General features: G+C 43.0%; 1 protein-coding gene across 1 annotated transcript in view; it reads left to right on the plus strand.

Annotated features, from left to right (window-relative positions):
* Positions 1 to 368: 368 nt before the first annotated feature.
* Positions 369 to 18,197, plus strand: part of LOC144819983 (uncharacterized) — a 255,521-nt gene continuing 237,692 nt past the window's right edge. Inside the window, exons 1-2 of the mRNA XM_078677656.1 lie at positions 369 to 618; positions 17,017 to 17,078. Of these exons, the coding sequence (XP_078533782.1) occupies positions 572 to 618; positions 17,017 to 17,078 (109 nt within the window). The 5' untranslated portion in view covers positions 369 to 571. The remainder of the gene's footprint in view (positions 619 to 17,016; positions 17,079 to 18,197) is intronic.

The raw sequence follows: 18,197 nt of genomic DNA on the forward strand, positions 1-18,197 counted from the left end.
GGTGTGCAAAATTATTATATAAGGGAATACTGTTAAAACTGTTTCACTTGATTTTTATAATGTGGTTTTGCAAATAACAGATACGTGTTGTAAAAATTGGAGAAAGGGCCGTGTTTATAAATCGCCAGACTCAACAGTACATGTTTAGAATCCTTTTGACTGTGGCATGCAGACTGGCTCGCCCGTAAAAGCTGCCGCTGCACTGTCGCTCAGCAACGCATGTCAACAATTTGGCAGTGACTCCAACCCATTCACACGCAGGCTGCAGCTTGATCACCTCCTGGAGCCAGGAGAGGCTCGCGCAGGGCCCTGCATCCTTGCACGGAAGACGCGCGCATCCCAAAGTTCCATCAAATAGTCTGCAAGAATGTCAGACTTTCCCTTCCTTCGGGCTCCCGAATTCACTCCAAGACCGGCCTCCTGCGTGCCCCGGGACCGGAAGGGTCTAGAAGAGATCACGCGAAGAGCTCGCTCGGCTTGGGGGTACGAACAGCGCCGGAGAGCGACGAGCAGCACCGCCTACGGGGGTGAATTCGGGGAGAAGCTGCTGGATGAACCTTCGTGCACGAGAATGAGGCCCAGCTCCCCCACACGGATGAACAAACCTCATCCGCCCGAGTAAGGACGTGCACAGTAATATAGTGGGAGTGGCCCTGGCTTTGAGTGACAGCTAGCGCGCGGCGCGTACTTCGGAAGATGTGTCTAGTATTAATAAATATGATAGATGTAGTGTGGTTTCGATTAAATGCATTTCTGGGCTAATGTTGCTGTAGGTAAATTATTCAGTCACCCACCAAGCATAGACCACATCCCGAAATTATATATAGTGTGCACATTCAGCACAGTGTGGTCTTTGCTTTCAGAGGAGGGTAAGGGATGCAGGTGAGAGCAGGCTGTAAAGTGCTTTTTATCCATCTTACTTTCACGAACGGCTGAATTCCTCCCCAAACATGAATGCAGTAGTTTATTAGCTGACGAATCCTGTAGCAAACATAATTGAGTCGCCGCTGGTGATGGATAAATTGATGGTAACTAGCAACATTAATTGAAGAGCAGTTCATGTGGCTGATAAAGGTGTAATTGGAACAGGCATGTGAACATATATTAAGAAGGTGCCTGTAATTCTTTGTCGGCTAAAGTCAATTACTCAGGTTGGCGGGTTGAGTCAGGAGCCGGAGCAGAGGCACTGGCTTTAAAGAGATGCACATTGAATTAAACTATTGCGGTTGAGTTCGCAACTGCTATATTTAGACATTAGTAGTTGTATATAATGTCAGCTATACCTCATGGTTGCTGGAGCCCTTTTAAAAAGATACATTGTTATGTTCTCGTACTTACACATATAATACACAAATTGAAAATAACTTTACTCCTTACGAAACAATTCTTAAATTGTGTGCACCTTAGATCACCTTACAAAAAATGTTATTGGTGAAGGTAAATCCAATTTGTGATTAGCAAAGTGCGAAATTGTGTGATTTTGCTTTCACAACTGGGTTCGCCCACAGGGAAATTCTGCCAGTGTGGTGGAGTTTTCATTTACACAAATCCACAATGCTTGTAATTCGTCACAGCAATAATACAGTAGGTTCTAGTCTTTTCTTTCCTATCAAGGTGTGTCCACTCAAATGACTGTTCCCATTCGGGAGCAAAGATCCTGCCAGTTCACGGCCTTCATTTGTGTAGCCGCATTAGCTTGCCAGTAGCCGGCGATATCCCATGTGGCCAGGAGGAAACGTATCTCTGCCAGCAATCATATGCCTTAAGTTCCCCCCTCACCTCCTCCATGACTCCAAGGAATCCCATTTCAGTATTGATAACTCCCAAATTTGTATCCGGGAATGCAACAAGCACTGGCTGTGCCAACATTGATGGCGGAACACATATCTAAAATCTAAAAACTTGAACTGCATCTACCATGTTACTCTTGGAGAAATGGTCTGATCTACTGTGAATGTGCTCCTCTGACTAACTTAGGGATGAAGTTGATGAAATAGCCCATGGTCCTCCCCTGCAAGAATCCGATTCTACACCTATGTGTTTGGATTAATGAACAGCGCCACACCACATGGAAAAAATCCCTTATCTCCGAGTGGTATTTCTAGGAAACTCGAGTACTAGCTTTACCTGCCCACCATAGCCATTTCAGACTCTTGTGTACCCTATGCAGGTACTTAAATGTGGTCATTCGGAGTTGGGGTGGGATAGCCTGCTCATGAGGTGTCCTCTAGCCTCTCTCCATTCCTCATCCTCTAACAGGTCCTGTCAGGACCGTAAGTTTGTAGAAAAAGTTGAAAATGTAGAAACAGATCTGCAGAGTTAACCGCTAGTGAGTGGTATATCTGCAAGATACCTTGTTTTCTAAAATGTCAAAAGTTATTTTAGCTTCAATAGAGTTATACAAAGGCAAGGGTGTCAGGAGATCAAGATAGCTGATGACAGTGGGTGGCTTTCTTATCTGGCTTTTTTATCTGTCTTTCTGGCCAACCCAGATAAGCGCTTAACTCACACTGGAGCCTGTGATGATAAAGCTCAGTTTGAAGGTAGATGCGTTCGTCGATAACAGTCTCCTCCCGCATTTATCAAATGAAGGTGCTAATGAAAGTCTTTTCCTTTATTGTTCAAGAGGTATGTAGAGCAGCAATTACCCCAAACATTGCTTTGCGCCTGTAGAATAGCATTGCCATTCCCTTGGGCCTGCCACTGTGTCAATGTGGGCAGTTCCACTAGGGCCAGAATTTAGCATTTTGCCTGATATTGAAGAAAATGTTGCTTTTGTGAATTTCTAGTCAACTGCACACATTAAAGTAGCTGCCTGTGCAACAGAAAATTCTACTTATTGTCCTTTGTATGGCTCTTCAGACCTTACAGATCTTAGTTTATTCAGGAAATACTACCCTGTCTAGTTGCTTATCACAGACCAAAGTTGCTGCCTTTCGGTCCCTCACTTTAGCAGAAAATGTAAAGATTGTGTAGCATTTTAGTTTTGGTACCACAGTATGGACCACAACCCCTGGATAATTACTCTGATATCTTTGTAGTGATACCTAAAATTCTGTCCCTTCAACTCCGAGCTGGACAAAACAGCCTTCAAATTCCATCAAGAGAAATAATGCTGTGATCTTCTAGATAAAAAAATATAATTGTAGTAAGAGCACTCAAGTCCTAAAAGTCCTTTATTTGTTTTTTTCATAACCATAAAGTGCAGTAGATAAACTATTCTTTTTTGGTCCCTTTATAAAAATGTTCTAATTACAAAAGTTAAAAAACATTTATCTATTTTTATAAAATAATTTACATTTGCATATGTAGTGTTTAACATAAATATTAAGCACTCATTTCTGGTGAATTCATTCCATTAAAGTTTGTAAAAAACTGTCCCTTTAACTATTTTAGGTCCGCGCCCGCTTTTCGGAGGAGGGTGCTTATTTGTATGACAAATTTGACCCCTCGGCAAGTCAATATGTTGAATGTATCCTCCATCCAGCGGATTACAGTCTGCCTACAAGTGCGGATGTTTAGTTCATTAAAAATGTATTTAATAATGTAGGGCATACACACATCAACTGATTTATGGATTCTTTGCAGTATCGGCATAAACGGCAGTTTGCATTTTGGTTTTTGCCTTTCCATGTTGGTAGTAAATCCTTCGAATCGTATGCTCCTAATCGGTACAGAATAAAACTCCTTTTTATCGCTGGGTGGAAGTGCGCTGATAAGTAGCTCTGCGGCTTCAGGTGTGTGTAGGAGTTTATTTCCAAGCTATATGTCAGAGTGGGTAATATGTGTGCTGCCATTACTTTCAACAGATGACTGTAGGAAGGGCAGCTCAATTTCTTTTTCAGCAATGTGTACGCAAAATTCAATGATTGGGCCTTAGCACTCATCTTACTTAAAACGCGTTTCTTTGCAGCTGCTTAGTTACTATTGAGATATTTACTGTTGAATCTATCTGGAAAATGCTTTGCCATTTCCATGACAATTAAAACCAAATCCAATCCAGCTGATCAACTCCCAGGCTTACTAAGTACATGGCTGAAGAACTGGTGTTGGGTATTCGAACATTATTTAACTATTGCTTGTGGCCATGAACAGTCCCTGACCCTCTCTCCAGATGTGGGATATCAACCCTTACATGAAAAAAGTTCTTTAATCTGTTAATGGTTAGGGCTACCGCTAACCTCCAATGGCTGGTCACATAAAAAAACAATATATCCTCTACATCCACTCTCTCATTTATCCCAAACCCCATACCAATACTATGATTGCCAAAATAACCCTTTCTAGACTCTCTCCTACTCTAACCCTCCTTGTATCATCTGACACCTCTTTTACTATACCGATCCCCTAAAACAAACCTTTCTAAACTCTTTCCTCTGAGTCCTCCCCTCCAAAACTCATTTTTACTCATCCAAAAGCCTCCTCCTATTGGTAAGACCTAAAAAAAATAATTCTTTGACTCTTTTATCCCTCCACTATCCTTTTCAATCGAAATTAACAGACTAACATGTTCACTTCTCAAATTCCATATTAAACTATACTAATATACTACCCAAATAACTGAATAACATATCCACTACTCAAATTACTTCATATTTTTTCTATACTAATTTTCAACAGTAATCCTTTATGGGTTCTGGAGTGGCGTGCTACTCACCAGAAAAGCGATTCAACACCCAACAGGGGTAACAAGTGCTATATGAATGCAAGTCTTTCTTCCCCTTTTATCCCTCCGCTATCCTTCTCACTACAAGTAACTGGCTAATATCCACCACTGAAATTACTTCATATTTCACTATAATAATTCACCACTAATCCTTTGTAAGCTTCCTGAATAGCGTGCGTCAACAAGCGCTATATAAATACAAACCTTTGTCCTCCTCTGTCCTTCTGCTATGATTCCAAATCCAAATAACTGACTAACCTATCCACCACTTAAAATGTACTTGCATGTTTCACTATACTAATTCAACACTAATCCTCTATGGGTCCCGGAGTAGCGTGCTACTCGCCGAAAAAGAGCTTTGACGCCTCGTCAGGGGTAGTAAGCGCTATATAAATGCAATTACAATACAATACAATAGGAGCAGCATATAAACAGATTCCACCTACCTCAGCCAGGACTTCATGAACCCACGCAACCCTGGCTTAAATGGTCATGAAACAGATTCGCCAATATTGGGCTGTACAGACATCCTGAATCATCGGGCAACTCCCCGCCGCAGTCACCACACTGTTATTGAAATAATCTGCAGAACCAAAGCAGCTCTTTTGGTACATTTGAGATTAAAAAACTGTCTTTGTCTTTATTAAAATATAGAAAACCCGAAACACGTCCGATTTCCAAAGTACTGCATAAGTGTGACGTCATGTTTCCTCATACTGCGGCTTCTACAAGTGTAATAGGTATTTTTTTCCGCACATTATGGATATGGTAAAATAACATCCTACAAAAAATATATAAAATAAATAAAGTGGCCTAGCCGTGCATGTCCTAACGTTGTACCATCTCTCTAGACCGTGTGGTGTGTCGAGGCCCTGGTACATAAGCCCTTACAAATACTTCAAATGACATCATTCAAATGTCCCAGCTATGATTCGTCCTGAGACTGAAGTCTCCAGATACAGCCGGGTTTCCCCTCTTCTTTGTGGTTGGATTTGTGCGCTTACTGTGAGATGTCTGTGAGCCCTGACGTGGCGGGGCGGGCTCAGCCTTCAATGGCTACGGTCAGTGAGCTTGGTTCTATTTGCTCAAATTATTGCACCCAGTGTCCGTGCGCTAATACTAAACATAAAACATGTGATCGTTTCCTAGTTATTTCATTCAGCGCCAAGAGGCCCTGTCGCCATATAACTGCTACAAACATCCACTCTACTGAAGTAAGGCGAGGAGCGGCAGCAACAAATATCAAACATTGCTCTCACTTCCAGGTCTCCCACGCTCGACCCCCCACCTCCCCTTTCCCCAGCAGATGAGAACCCCGATTCCACACAGCAATCTTCAAGCCGTGGGACTGCCATCAGTCCCCTGGGGGGTATTAATAGGCGCTCACGGGGGTGGAGGGCCCTTTCACATTCTGCACCACAATGGACGGCCGCTCACCTTGTACTTCAGAGACAAAGGCAGGGCTGTTGGGATGGATGAGATGGGCGGGCTGGGGCTGGCTCCAGGGACCGTTCTATGGGCACTGAAAGCAGGTCTGTTCGCATATGATGGAGGGGCTGGGGCTGGCTCCAGACACCGTCCTATGGGCACTGAAGACATGTCTGTGGCATGTGATGGGCGGGCTGGGGCTGGCTCTAGACACCGTGCTACTGGTACTGAAGACATGTCTGATGCATGTGAGCGCTGGGCTGGCTCCAGAACTGCATACAGCTTGATTTTGTGAAATGTTTCAGGAGGGGGAGGGGTGGGGTCCAACTGCCTCGTTCTGTCACATGACATTGCATCCTAGCGCCCTCTTCTCCTTTGAGGCACTGAATAATGCAAAACAACACCAGTATTACAGCTTGCTGCGAGGGTGTATTGGGGCTCAAAAGCCCTCACAGAATTCGATGCAATAACAACAGAGGCATGTTAACGTGCAGGTCTACCTTGGGAGCCTTTCATCCTCCCAATGTCGATTAAGCGACTGCCGTCGAACTGGGTAATAAACAACACATATTCTTTACACTGTTGCTAAACTGTGGCAATAACGTTGATGTAAAAAAAATAACATTCATTATAAAGAGGATCGCAACAATGTAGGTAATTATTATGATATTAATAATTGTGGTGTGCATAGCTCACACTGCTCACTGAATAGTCTCACATGCTCATTTAGATAGCAAGAGCCCAAAACACCAAACTCAATAGCACCCATATGAGACCTACCTAGTAGGCTGACCCTGCCCGGACGGGTCGGGTTTGAACCCCTGGTACGTTTGTACCAGGCCCTGTGAGGGAGAGGAGGATGCTGCACTGGAATGAGGAAGTGGAGTGGAGAGGGCGTAGGCGGCCCCCGAGCGTTGGATTCCCTTGCGGGAGCGATAATTGCTGCCATTTGGCGGCACTCGCTCTCGCAAGTGAATCTCCTGAAGTGCACGCGTTGCCATTGAATGCAATGGAACGCGTGCACGTGCTTGCCTGAAAAGCCTTAGCGATCCCAAAAGGTCCTTTTGCCTGTCAGTGCATGCGCGCTGCATAGGCGATATATATAGGTGATCAAGGCCGCTTGACGGCCGAAACGCGTCTGACGGTATGGGATTAAATAAAAAATAATGCTGGAGTAAAAGTTGGTCTATGCCCGTGATTTTCGTGTTTGAAACGAAGGTTTTGCGAGTGGATGCATATATATATAAATATATTTATATATAATGTTGATTTTGTTTCATCATGCAGCTGCTTCGAAACAGAGTGTTACGCAACATTGTTAGCTGACCTTGCAGTTTTTTATAAATACTATTTGTATTTCTCGCTTATATCACTGTAACTGACTGTTTGCAGATTCACCTAAAAAGACATTTCTTGCATGCAAATCACCCACAATTTGATTTGGTGACCTATGACCTAAGATGACAACATTTTGTTTCCAAACCTCCCAAATGTCTGTATAAGCTGCCTATACTCAGCAGAGTTATTTTAAAATTGGACTATTTTTGTAAAGAAAATGCTGTGCATCCAAACACTGTGGCAGCAGGGTCCAGATTTACGTATTGAGCAGGTACCTGCACTCAAAAGGATCCACTTTCATCATAATCCTTAAATAGAAGCTGTAGTCTGTGGATAAATTGAGCTCTCAGGTCCAACCAGTGTTGACTTGGAACAGGCTTCCTCTAGAGCTCTGATTACTTTATTTAGTGGTAGGCTCCTGAGAAATATTTTCACTTTTCCTTTCACTTACTCATTGCGCACAGTGAGCTTTACTTCAGTAAGTCCCCTCAACAATAACTTTTCAACATGTCTTCAGTCAGCCCTTTTTTCTAGGGCCTTTGTGTGTCAAGGACTGGTTTTTGAGGCAGCATTGATGTGGTAGATCTCTTCAGAAAATGAAGATAAGGCATGCCACTTCCTAAAACTGCTCTTTGCCCCATGTTGATATGGGATTGAGGAATAATCTAAGAAGCAGGTTCGAATTTAAGGTCTAAGCAGGGAAAAGCTGAAGGCCTTAAAAAAACCTGCTTGAAACCCATACAGGCCAAACAGGAACAGAAGGTCCAGAGGACAGGAGAAATTGGTAAACAAATCCTGAAGGTAGAAGAAGGCGAGATGTGGAATTTTACAGAGCACACAAATTGCGAATCACCGAATAAACTAGCTGACATTTTAAAGGAGGATTGACTAATCTAGTGGATGAAAACAGGAAGGAAATCCACTTTTCACCATCTCTGTAAAGAAAAAATGGTTAAGGTAAAAAACTAGTTTGGTTGGTTTCCCCAGTGAGAATTTCAGGCATGGATTATTGCAATTCATGTGTGCCTGTAATGGAGTGCTCTATGAGAGGCCCCTCCTTAAGAGGAACCAACATGCACAAATTCTTTCACCAAGTGGCCTGGAGGCAAGTTTTTTTCTTTAAACTTTATTTCCATTTTCACAGTGATATACAACAAAAACTGCATATTAACTACTCATTGCAACAGTACAAAGTACATTGCTTAGAGTAATGGACAAGTACATAACGCACACTTTTGTCGCGGCAACATACACATTTTGATTAGTCAACCTGTAAACGTCACTTTATTCCAAGGTTCATGCCCCACCTCCTGTATTTTAGAGGTGTTTACTTGCATCATAAACAGCCGCAGAGGTCTAACCCACCCCGGCAGGCACTATTACTGCCGGCTGCTGCGAAAGGGGGGACGAGCGATTTTCCAGCAAATAACTCTTAAGTGGCCCCCAGATGTCCCGTGGCCTGGACGCCAAGGGTTGAGTCATGTCAAATAGTTCACTAATCGAGTACAGTATACCCGACTATTGAACCAGGCTTTTGTGGTAGGGATAACTTTGCTCCCCGAGTGCAGTGCTATCTCCCTTTAATCCAATAGAAGCGCGAATAGATGTGAATTTGCGTATTTGTTGAGGGATCTCTTGCACGATTCCCAGCAAAGCCATTGCAGGTACAGGGGCTATAGTGTGTAGTATCATCTTAGATAAGAGTGTGAAGATGGCCCTCCAATAGCATCCTATCTTTACACAGTTACAAGTCATGTGGGCAAAATCAGCGTGGTGGGCACCAAACTTGGCACAAGTGTGTGGTCGATTGGGGTAAATCCCGTGGATTTTCGCTGGTGACGTATGCTTTCCATAGAATGTTAAAATGTGTCAACTTATGTTTACTGTTAAGTGAGACCACTTTGGTCTGAGCGCAGCAATAATCCCAGTGTGAATCTTGTATTGGGTGCCCCAGATCCTGTTCCCATACTTCCCGGATCTTAGCATCTCTACTCGGGACCAGGGCTATACTGGCTCTATACAGCTTAAATATTAGTTGATCGCCCCCTTACTTGTGATCAGTAGCATTAGCGATGGAAAATTTGCTGGTTCCAGAGGGAATTCCGTGATGTACGCACGCAGAGTTCTACGAAGCCTGCAAAACACAAATTGGTCTATGAAAGATGCCCCTCTAAATCGCTCCTCCTCTGTGCTGGAAAACACATGTCCTCCCGGAAAGAGGTCCCCTATTGTTTCGAGAGAGTATGCAGTGAGTGTGCGCTGAACCAACATCTCATCGGTAATAGGCAGCCATGCATTATTTGCAATCGGAATCGCAGAAGAGTAAAGGGTGTGCCCTCTGGTAACTCGTGTTAATTTCTGTCATGCCCTGCTAGTAGTCGAAACAGTCTGGATATCACGGGGGTCTCTAGGGAACTCTTTTGGTAGTATTGTCTTCAGCGGGGCAGGAAGCACCAGGTCAGTCTCCGGACGTGCGTAAGGGAGTCGGTTGTCAGAATGATACCAATAGTGTGCAAAACTACACTGCGCTACTAAATAATAAATCTGGAAATTAGGGACCCCTAGTCCACCCCTCTCGTATGGTAAGGTTAACGGGTTCCAATTGACCCTGGCTCTATCTCCTCCCACATAATTCTGTTGAGATGTGAACGAAGCATGCAAAAAAATCTGTTAGGGAGTTGAACAGCGATGTTGTGGAACAAATATAGAAACTTGGGAAGTTCCACCATTTTGATGATGGCGGCGCAACCAGCCAGTGAGAGAGGAAGTCTCAACCAGCGCTCCACCTGCGACTCTAGAGTGTTCACCGTCTAGCCGCAGTTAACCGCAAAAGCGCTAGCGGTTTTCCCGCTGCGCGCTGCGATTTTGAAAATCCCGCGTTACATGACGAGCTCAGCTCGTCATCGGCGTAGCGCAGGTTACGCTCATGACGAGCTGAGCTCGTCATGAGCGTAGAAGGGGTTAAGCAATCAATCAATCAATCAATCAATCAGTCAGTGGTTTATAGAGCACGCTACTCACCCGTGAGGGTCTCAAGGCGCTGCGGGGGGGGGGGAAGCTCCGGGTCATTCAAAGGGCCAGGTCATGAGGTCCTTCCTGAGCGAGTGGAGGGTTGGGGAGCGCCTGATGATGACCGGGAGCTCGTTCCAGGTTTTGGCTGCAATGTAGGAGAAAGCTCTCCTGCCGGGTCTACTTCTGTGGATAAGGGGGACCTCTGCCAGGGTGAGGTCGGCGGAGTGGAGGTTTCTCTTGGGTACATGGAAGCATACTCGGTCGTTGAGGTATTTGGGTCCGATGTTGTTGAGGGATTTGCAGATGTCGGTGAGGAGCTTGAAGGTGACCCTTTTCTCAACGGGGAGCCAGTGGAGGCTTTGTAGGTGTTGGGTCATATGTTTGTCGCACGAATATGTTCAGTTTCCCTATGGACGTGTATTCCCAAGTACTTAACTGACGTGTCACACCACGTCAGAGGGAACCCACAATCTGACCTAACAGGTATGTTGCGGATGCCATACGTGCTCGGTACATGGTGGTAGTTTCCAGGCTAACTTGCCTCCAGGCTAAACAGCAATTTTTGGCTGAACCCTTTTCTACTAAAGAAATAATTAGTGCCATTGATGCTATGAACGGCTCAACAGCCCCTGGCCTCGTTGGCTACACAGGGAATTTTTACAATGCCTTATAAAACCCTTTTGGCTCCATATCTCTTTGAGGTCTACTGGGAGGGGCTTGAATGGCAGGTGCTCCCCGCTACATACTTTAGAAACTACGCTGCGACTTTCCTTCAATCGCAAGTTACTATTTTCAACTTATGGCCGGCTGACACAAACTTTTGGGGCTGGTTTCATCATAATTTTTTAACGTGTGACGGTCTGCGTGACACATAGCAGGCTATCGTGGGGACTGGACTTGTGCCATTTACCACCTACATCTGGGTGAGATTCCTTGTTGGGATCCCGTGAGGAATTCTACAATCTGGTCCGGATGAGTTGACCAATCGGTGTCTGTTCTCCATCCAAGTTGATATTGGGATTTTCACCACCAGTACCTATGCCATGAGAAAGTCTTAGTGCAAGACGAAACACATGTTGGCAAACTAAGTGCTGGCAGATTTTATATGAATTTGTTTTTGAATACCAATAAAGAACTGATGAAATTACAATAAGATTGACAGTGAATTTACTTTTGAACCATCTGGATCTTCGCATTTGAAGATTATGTTTGTTACACTTTGTCCTATTGTCCAATAGAGGTTTTATTGATCCTGGAACAAACCATTACCTAGCTAGAATTCAAAAGAGAAATTTATAAGGTGTGCTTTGGGTAGCCTCAATTTTGTTTTTTGCGATTTGGCTTCACTTCTGTGGGTACCGACAGCACCTTTGGGTAGTAGGTGTCTGGGGCGGATTTAGCACCCGATTGTTATATATATGTTGGGCATTATACGAATTGTGTCACGTTTTACATGATGTACATAATACAATCGTAGTTGGTGAATTGTGCAGACGTCTCCTTAGGGAACACTACTACCTAAATCTTGCAGTATCAAATATGAGTGAGTCATTGGACATTCTTTTTATAATGCTGGAATTTGTAAGATGAAAGCCTGGACACTGCATAAAGATCTTTGGCCTCCACATATGTTCACCTTTTTGGTCATGTAAAGAGGAGTGCTTGAGTGTAAGACTTTGAGTAGGACAGGCCATGTTATAGATTAATCTAGCTTTGATGGCATGCTATTGGAGTCCTTGTACAATACAGGGAATGAGATTAAATATTTTGCTATCCAAGACAAAGCAAGCCACCATATGTTGAGCTGCTTTTGATGGTGTGCAAAGTAGAATGCCTGACTTGGGGTGGAGCATTTGGTTCTGCACATATTTGAAGTAATAAGAAATATGCCGGTTTGTAGACCAGATTAGTCGGATTTGCACTATTTATAGAAAGCATGAAGACTGATCAGGGGTTCTGGCATGGAGAGATTTACAATTAAGGGCCTACAGCCTAAATCATCCCTGTTGGTCCTTTTGTGTCAGTGAGTACAGTCATGCAAACCCACTACCAAGCATGCAGCCCCTGCCTCTCCCCCATATTAAAGGAAATAAAGGCGGAACCTAGAGAAGGATTGCTGGGAGCTGGAGTAGTGATGTGAAGAGGTGAAGACCAAAGCGGCTGGCACATGCATGCATGTCACTCTGCCTTAGTGTTTCAGGGTCCTAGCTCGTGAGCGAGTGCCAGTGCTGCTTTTTGCCAGTCCTGACTTCGAACATTAACAATGTGTCATGCGGTTTGGTGCAGGTCCTGCAGCCACACTGCCCTAGAGCCTGTGAGCCTCATGGGTAGGATATTTGAGCTTGTGGTCCATGAATTCAGGTGAGTGGCAGAGAAGGAGCGACAGAGATTGGAGAAGCTGTAGTGCCGCTGTTATTACAGGTGGTGGAGGTTGACGAATCTTCAGAGAACCATTGACGATACAGCAGGTATCGGTGAACCCAATATGCTTAAACAGTGGATATGACAGCTTCCCCAGGTGAGCAAAGACTGGGGAAGAGTGTATGAACTCTTTTGAGTTTCTTTAAAGTGAAGAAAAGGCAAGTGTTAGGCAGGGGAAGAGAGTATGCTATTAGGCTAAGTTATGCCGGTGCTTCTAAGCACCCCCATGTATTCTTACACATTCTTTATAAGAAACCCCTAGCCCTGAACAATTTTGTTCTTGTTGGGGGTTGGTTTCCTTTTCTATTATGGCCCAATCAAGTGGCCTCTGCTACAAAAGTAGATCAGCACATACAGTTGTGCATGTGCCTTCCAACTGGAATTATGGATGGGATGAAAATAACTACAAGTGTTAAGAAGTAGGGAGAGCAGTCCACCTAAAGTACCATAGGCATCAGGCACCAATTTCCCTTAAAACAGCCCTGTCATGAATATTAAGAGAACCCAGACGAGAGCCAAAATAGCCAAACCAAAGTTGTTCTTTAAAGAGGAGTCTGTGGTGGAGACCAGAAATCCACATGCCCTGGAGGTAATCACAAGAGCAAACCCTGGATACTCATGTGGACCACGTCAAAGAGTATATTAACAAGAGATCATCAGGAGAAGGTGCACAAGGGAACGAGACCTTAGTGGAGGTCAAAATATGAGGAGGTGGTGCCAATAATCCAAATGCTTGCTTAGTGATTCGCATAGAGCACCAAAACCATATTAATGAAAGGGCCATATGTAAAAAGGCCAGGAGACTTTGTCAAATGCCTTTTCCACGTCAAGAGCAATCGCCGCAGTCAGCAGCGAAAAAAGTAGAACTTTGATTTTGATAAAAAGTGTGAATGGAGTTTCTCACTAGGTGCCCTTTGACAGAACCGGTTTGGGAGTTATGGAGAAATTTAGTTATACCATTTTCTAGCCTGTTGACTAGCATTTTTTGCAAAAATATGTGCTTCAATATTTAGTAGAGAAATGGGCCGAAAAGTCTTTGGATCTGAATGATCCTTGCCCTCCTTGGGTATGGCCACTATGGAGGCCTCAGCGGACGTATCAAGACCTTGCTAGACAGGACAAATTGATCAAAAGTATTTTTAAGGTGCCTGATGATTGAAGATGGAAACGTTTTATAAAAAGCAATTAGGAAGTCATCCGGGCCGGGCGCTTTCCCAGAGCAGATGACCTTTGTCGCTTTAACAATCTCCTCTGTTTCTATTGGTTTATTGAAGTGCATCCTTTCTTCTTCAGAAACTGTAATCATAGGTAACGAGTTAAGAAAATCTTATCATTTTGATTTATCAAATGACGATTTTGGGATATACATCTTTTTGTAAATTTCTCTGAAGACCTCAAGAATCTCTTGGTTGTGGAATTTTTGTGAACCATTCTGGTCTGTGATGTGATTAAGTTGGTTGTTGAGGTTGGGAAATTTAAGAGTGGAGGCCAGGTATTTACCAGCTCTGTTGCATAGTAGCAGTTATCTTGATTTTTGGGCTTGAACACGAGGATGGCCCTTATACTGACAATGGAGTTAAAGGAGTATTTTAACTGTTTGATGTCTTGAAGTAGGGACTTATTGTTATAGTATCTATATAGTTCCTCTTTTTTTAAATTTCATCCCCAAGTGATTAAGTGTTCTCTTCATTTTGCAGTTTTTTTCTGGACATTAATTTAATGATTTGCCCACTCATAGTACATTTAAACGTATCCCATAGTATTATTGGGGATTTGACAAAATGTTCTTTTTCTTGAAAGAAAAGATCAATCTCATTATTAAGGTCAGAAATTACAGCTTTGTTCTCTAGAATTTCAGAGTTTAGGCACCAGGTTCAACTCCCAACTTTATCAGCAAGGCTAAGAATGGACATCGAGATTGTAGCATGATCAGAGACTACTATTGAATGAATATGCGTGTCCGATGTGGACTTTAAAAGTGAGGCATCAACACGAAAAGATAATCAATATGGGTAGAATCCCATTGCCAAAAGCTTGCACTTGTGGGTCTGGCAGCCCCCCCATGCTAGGAATGAGTGAGGTCTCCCGAGAGATCACCTGGCGTTAAGATCTCCTTTCTCCGGTGGCCAGGAAGCCAAATCCATAGGATCTCAATCCTTTGTCCCTAAAGGCACCTCTCTGCTGGGATTACATCTCCTGCAAAGCCCTGCACTGTTCCTGGGTTAGTCATGTTTAGCTGCAATGACATCCTATTAGTGTTGAGCACCCCATGAAGAGGAGTGGCAGAGGCTAAAGTGAGGGATCCAGGAGGATTTGAACCATGGTGCAATATCGAGGATTTTTTTTCATCTTGGATCTAAACAGAGAGACGGTAATGGACCTATGCCCCTTCTCTTGATGAACACACAACAAACGAGCCATGAGAAAAAGATAATCCCTCCTTGGAAGGTCATGGACTCTAGCCCTGGGTGGGGAGCCTCGCAATGCCAAGTATGGGAAACCTTGACTACACCCCAAATATTTTCCAAAATCTGTGTCCCTAATCTCCTGGTGCAAGGCCACGTTGTGAGCATCAGTGCCCCGATGCCCAAGGCTGGAGTAACTAGATTCAGAGATTTAATTCAGGACAGGGGGGATATTGGTATTATTACAATGTCTGGCTGGGGTGGCCATCCCCAATGTGTATTTTAGTTTACTGAGGTGGAACTCATTGAATGTCTTGTTTATAGGATATGTAAATGTCTTCAATATTGTACGTTTTCAAGTAACGTATGATTTTTTTGACACTGTCTTATCCAGGAAAGGCCAGATTGCTGACATGTGTTAAAGTTAAGTTTGATTAATGCTGTCTGGAGGGCATTGCATTATTGCAATCACATAGTTTACTCGATGGAGCTTCATTCATCTCACCTTTTGGTATAACTTCACAATTTACAAGCCCTTTTTGTTACTTCTGTGTGTGTTTGTGCAAGTGATGTCATTAATATTGTCAATTCAAGCGATGGGGAACGAGTGTTACGAACACATTCTAAGTCAAAAGATGAAAAGTTTAAAAACTGGACATTATTGAGGAGGTGAAAGATTTGCACTTGTTTTCAGGCCATGAATAGAAAGATCTATTTAAAATGCATGATATATATTACATATTATATGTCATTTGAGATGTCATCAGTGATGTCACTGACCAGGTCATGAATGATCTAATATGTGACATCATCAGCAGTGGATTGCGGGTGCGCGAAATATAGTTAGTACAACTAACTATATAGGAGCAATTTCATTGGTTTTGTATGAGTAAAATGTCCAGCTAACTATAACACCACTAAAACTTATAGTTTTTTGAGTGAATTTCAAAGGTTTTTAAAAAACGAATTCCTAACTATATAACTCCTGAAACCTATGGTTTTTTGAGTGAGTATATATATATATATATATATATATATATATATATATATATATATATATATATATATATATATATATATATATATATATATATATATATATATGTATATTTATATGTATGTATGTATATATATATATATATATATATATATATGAACAGAACATCCAGCTCCCACAAAGACAAACTCCATGGAACAAGGTACAGCCACGAAGTGGTTTCAGGATTCGGCATCAATTTAAGTAATCATGTCGCCCTCAATCCCAGGTACAAGAGACGCGTTTCGGCCTGCACAGAGGCCTTTGTCAATCTATATATATGCGGATTAAATCTTATTTCTATGTCTGATAAAAAAAATCAGCGTGTCTTTTGTTTTACAATTCCGTCACTAAGAGGTTTACATTTCCCATTTTTGACATGAAAATGCATAATTATAATTATTGTCCTTTTTTTGCTGCTCTTTATATTTAAAAACAAAGCTAGACAGCAGCGCGTGAGTCTGCCATGAAGTGTTTCTGTGAGAGTGTTTCAAAGTCATGGCCAGCTGAGAAACTGAACTGGGAATCGGTGTTTTATGAATATTGCACTTTATTTGCTGCTCAGTGTTTACAAGTCACTGCCTACTTGTTCTTTCTTATGGCTTGTTAATGCTTCAGTTAAAATGTCAATTATAATGTTGCCAGTGCCACTTTAATAATTACCACAGCAAAGCACAAATAAAGGTTTCTATGCACTTCTGTGTTCACAGGGTCTTTCTGGTGACCAGACTTCGCCATTTACCGGGATATTTCAACTGTGCCCCAGACCGAGGTAAATGCATAATGCAGTGTCATCTATATTACTCTACGTCCGTGCATGAATGCGTGCCCCTTAATATAGTTTCATAAAGAAATGGAATTCAACATTCATCACACGGGCATTAGCCCAATGCTCCCACCTAGTGGCCATATACAATTATACCGGTTTGGGTAGACAGGCGCTGAGGGCAACTGCGTGTGAAGCTACGCCTAAAAGTGATTAGATGACATGAAAAGAGACATACAAAGATGATATGGGGAGTGCAGGTTGCCTAACTCGTCGTACGTGCTCCTCCTGGTCTGAATATGTGTGGTCTTTAATTAGCAAGGGGTAATGTAGCATGTAGCTCGCGCAACACCAGACATTTTAAGTTGTTGTTGCAGTTTCATATAGAGCAAAGTCGGCACAATGGCATCACGGCCATTTTGCACCAGATTTTATTACAAGACCCTCACATTATTCCTACTGTTTATTTTGATAGCACTTTCAAAGCAAACTACAGTTCCCATTAACCCAGGCAGGAAGTAACAACAAAGTACAATCATGAACATTATAAATATGGCAGTCCATAAACCACTTCCTCTTTTCTTGACGCTCCCCCAAAAAGGTCTATAGTCCTTGTGAAAACGAGTTCCTCTTTTCCACGTCATCCGTCTGAAATGAGTGTTCTTCTCCATGTCAACCATTTCTTGACGTCTCATATTTTCGCCTGGTTGGTTGTGACTGGTATTAGCCCCAATCAAAAGGTACAGGTTACGACCATTACTAGGGTGAGGAACCACAGTGGGGTCATAATACGGACCCCCTTTGTCTTTGATAGAATCAGGACTCTCCTTCGCCAACTGCCTAGGAGATTCTGCAATTGTATTACAAGCCTGGATGTTCATATTATGCACTTTCAAGGCATATTTAAATTGTCATCACTGCATGCTGAATAGGTTAAATAGTGGGTAGGATCCCGCACAGTGGGCCAATGTAAAGGTAATCTGCCCCTAGGAGGAGACTGACAGCAGTGTGTCCAGAGATTTCTTCTGAGCTCCAAGGCTGAACACTCTTACAAGTGCTGATGGACAATGTTCCTGAGGGAAAAAGTGAAATGCTGCAGGGAGATGATTCGTGGAACTGTACCTC

The sequence above is a fragment of the Lissotriton helveticus genome, chromosome 2_1 (genome assembly GCF_964261635.1).
Source record: "Lissotriton helveticus chromosome 2_1, aLisHel1.1, whole genome shotgun sequence".
In the NCBI taxonomy this organism is placed as follows: Eukaryota; Metazoa; Chordata; class Amphibia; order Caudata; family Salamandridae; genus Lissotriton; species Lissotriton helveticus.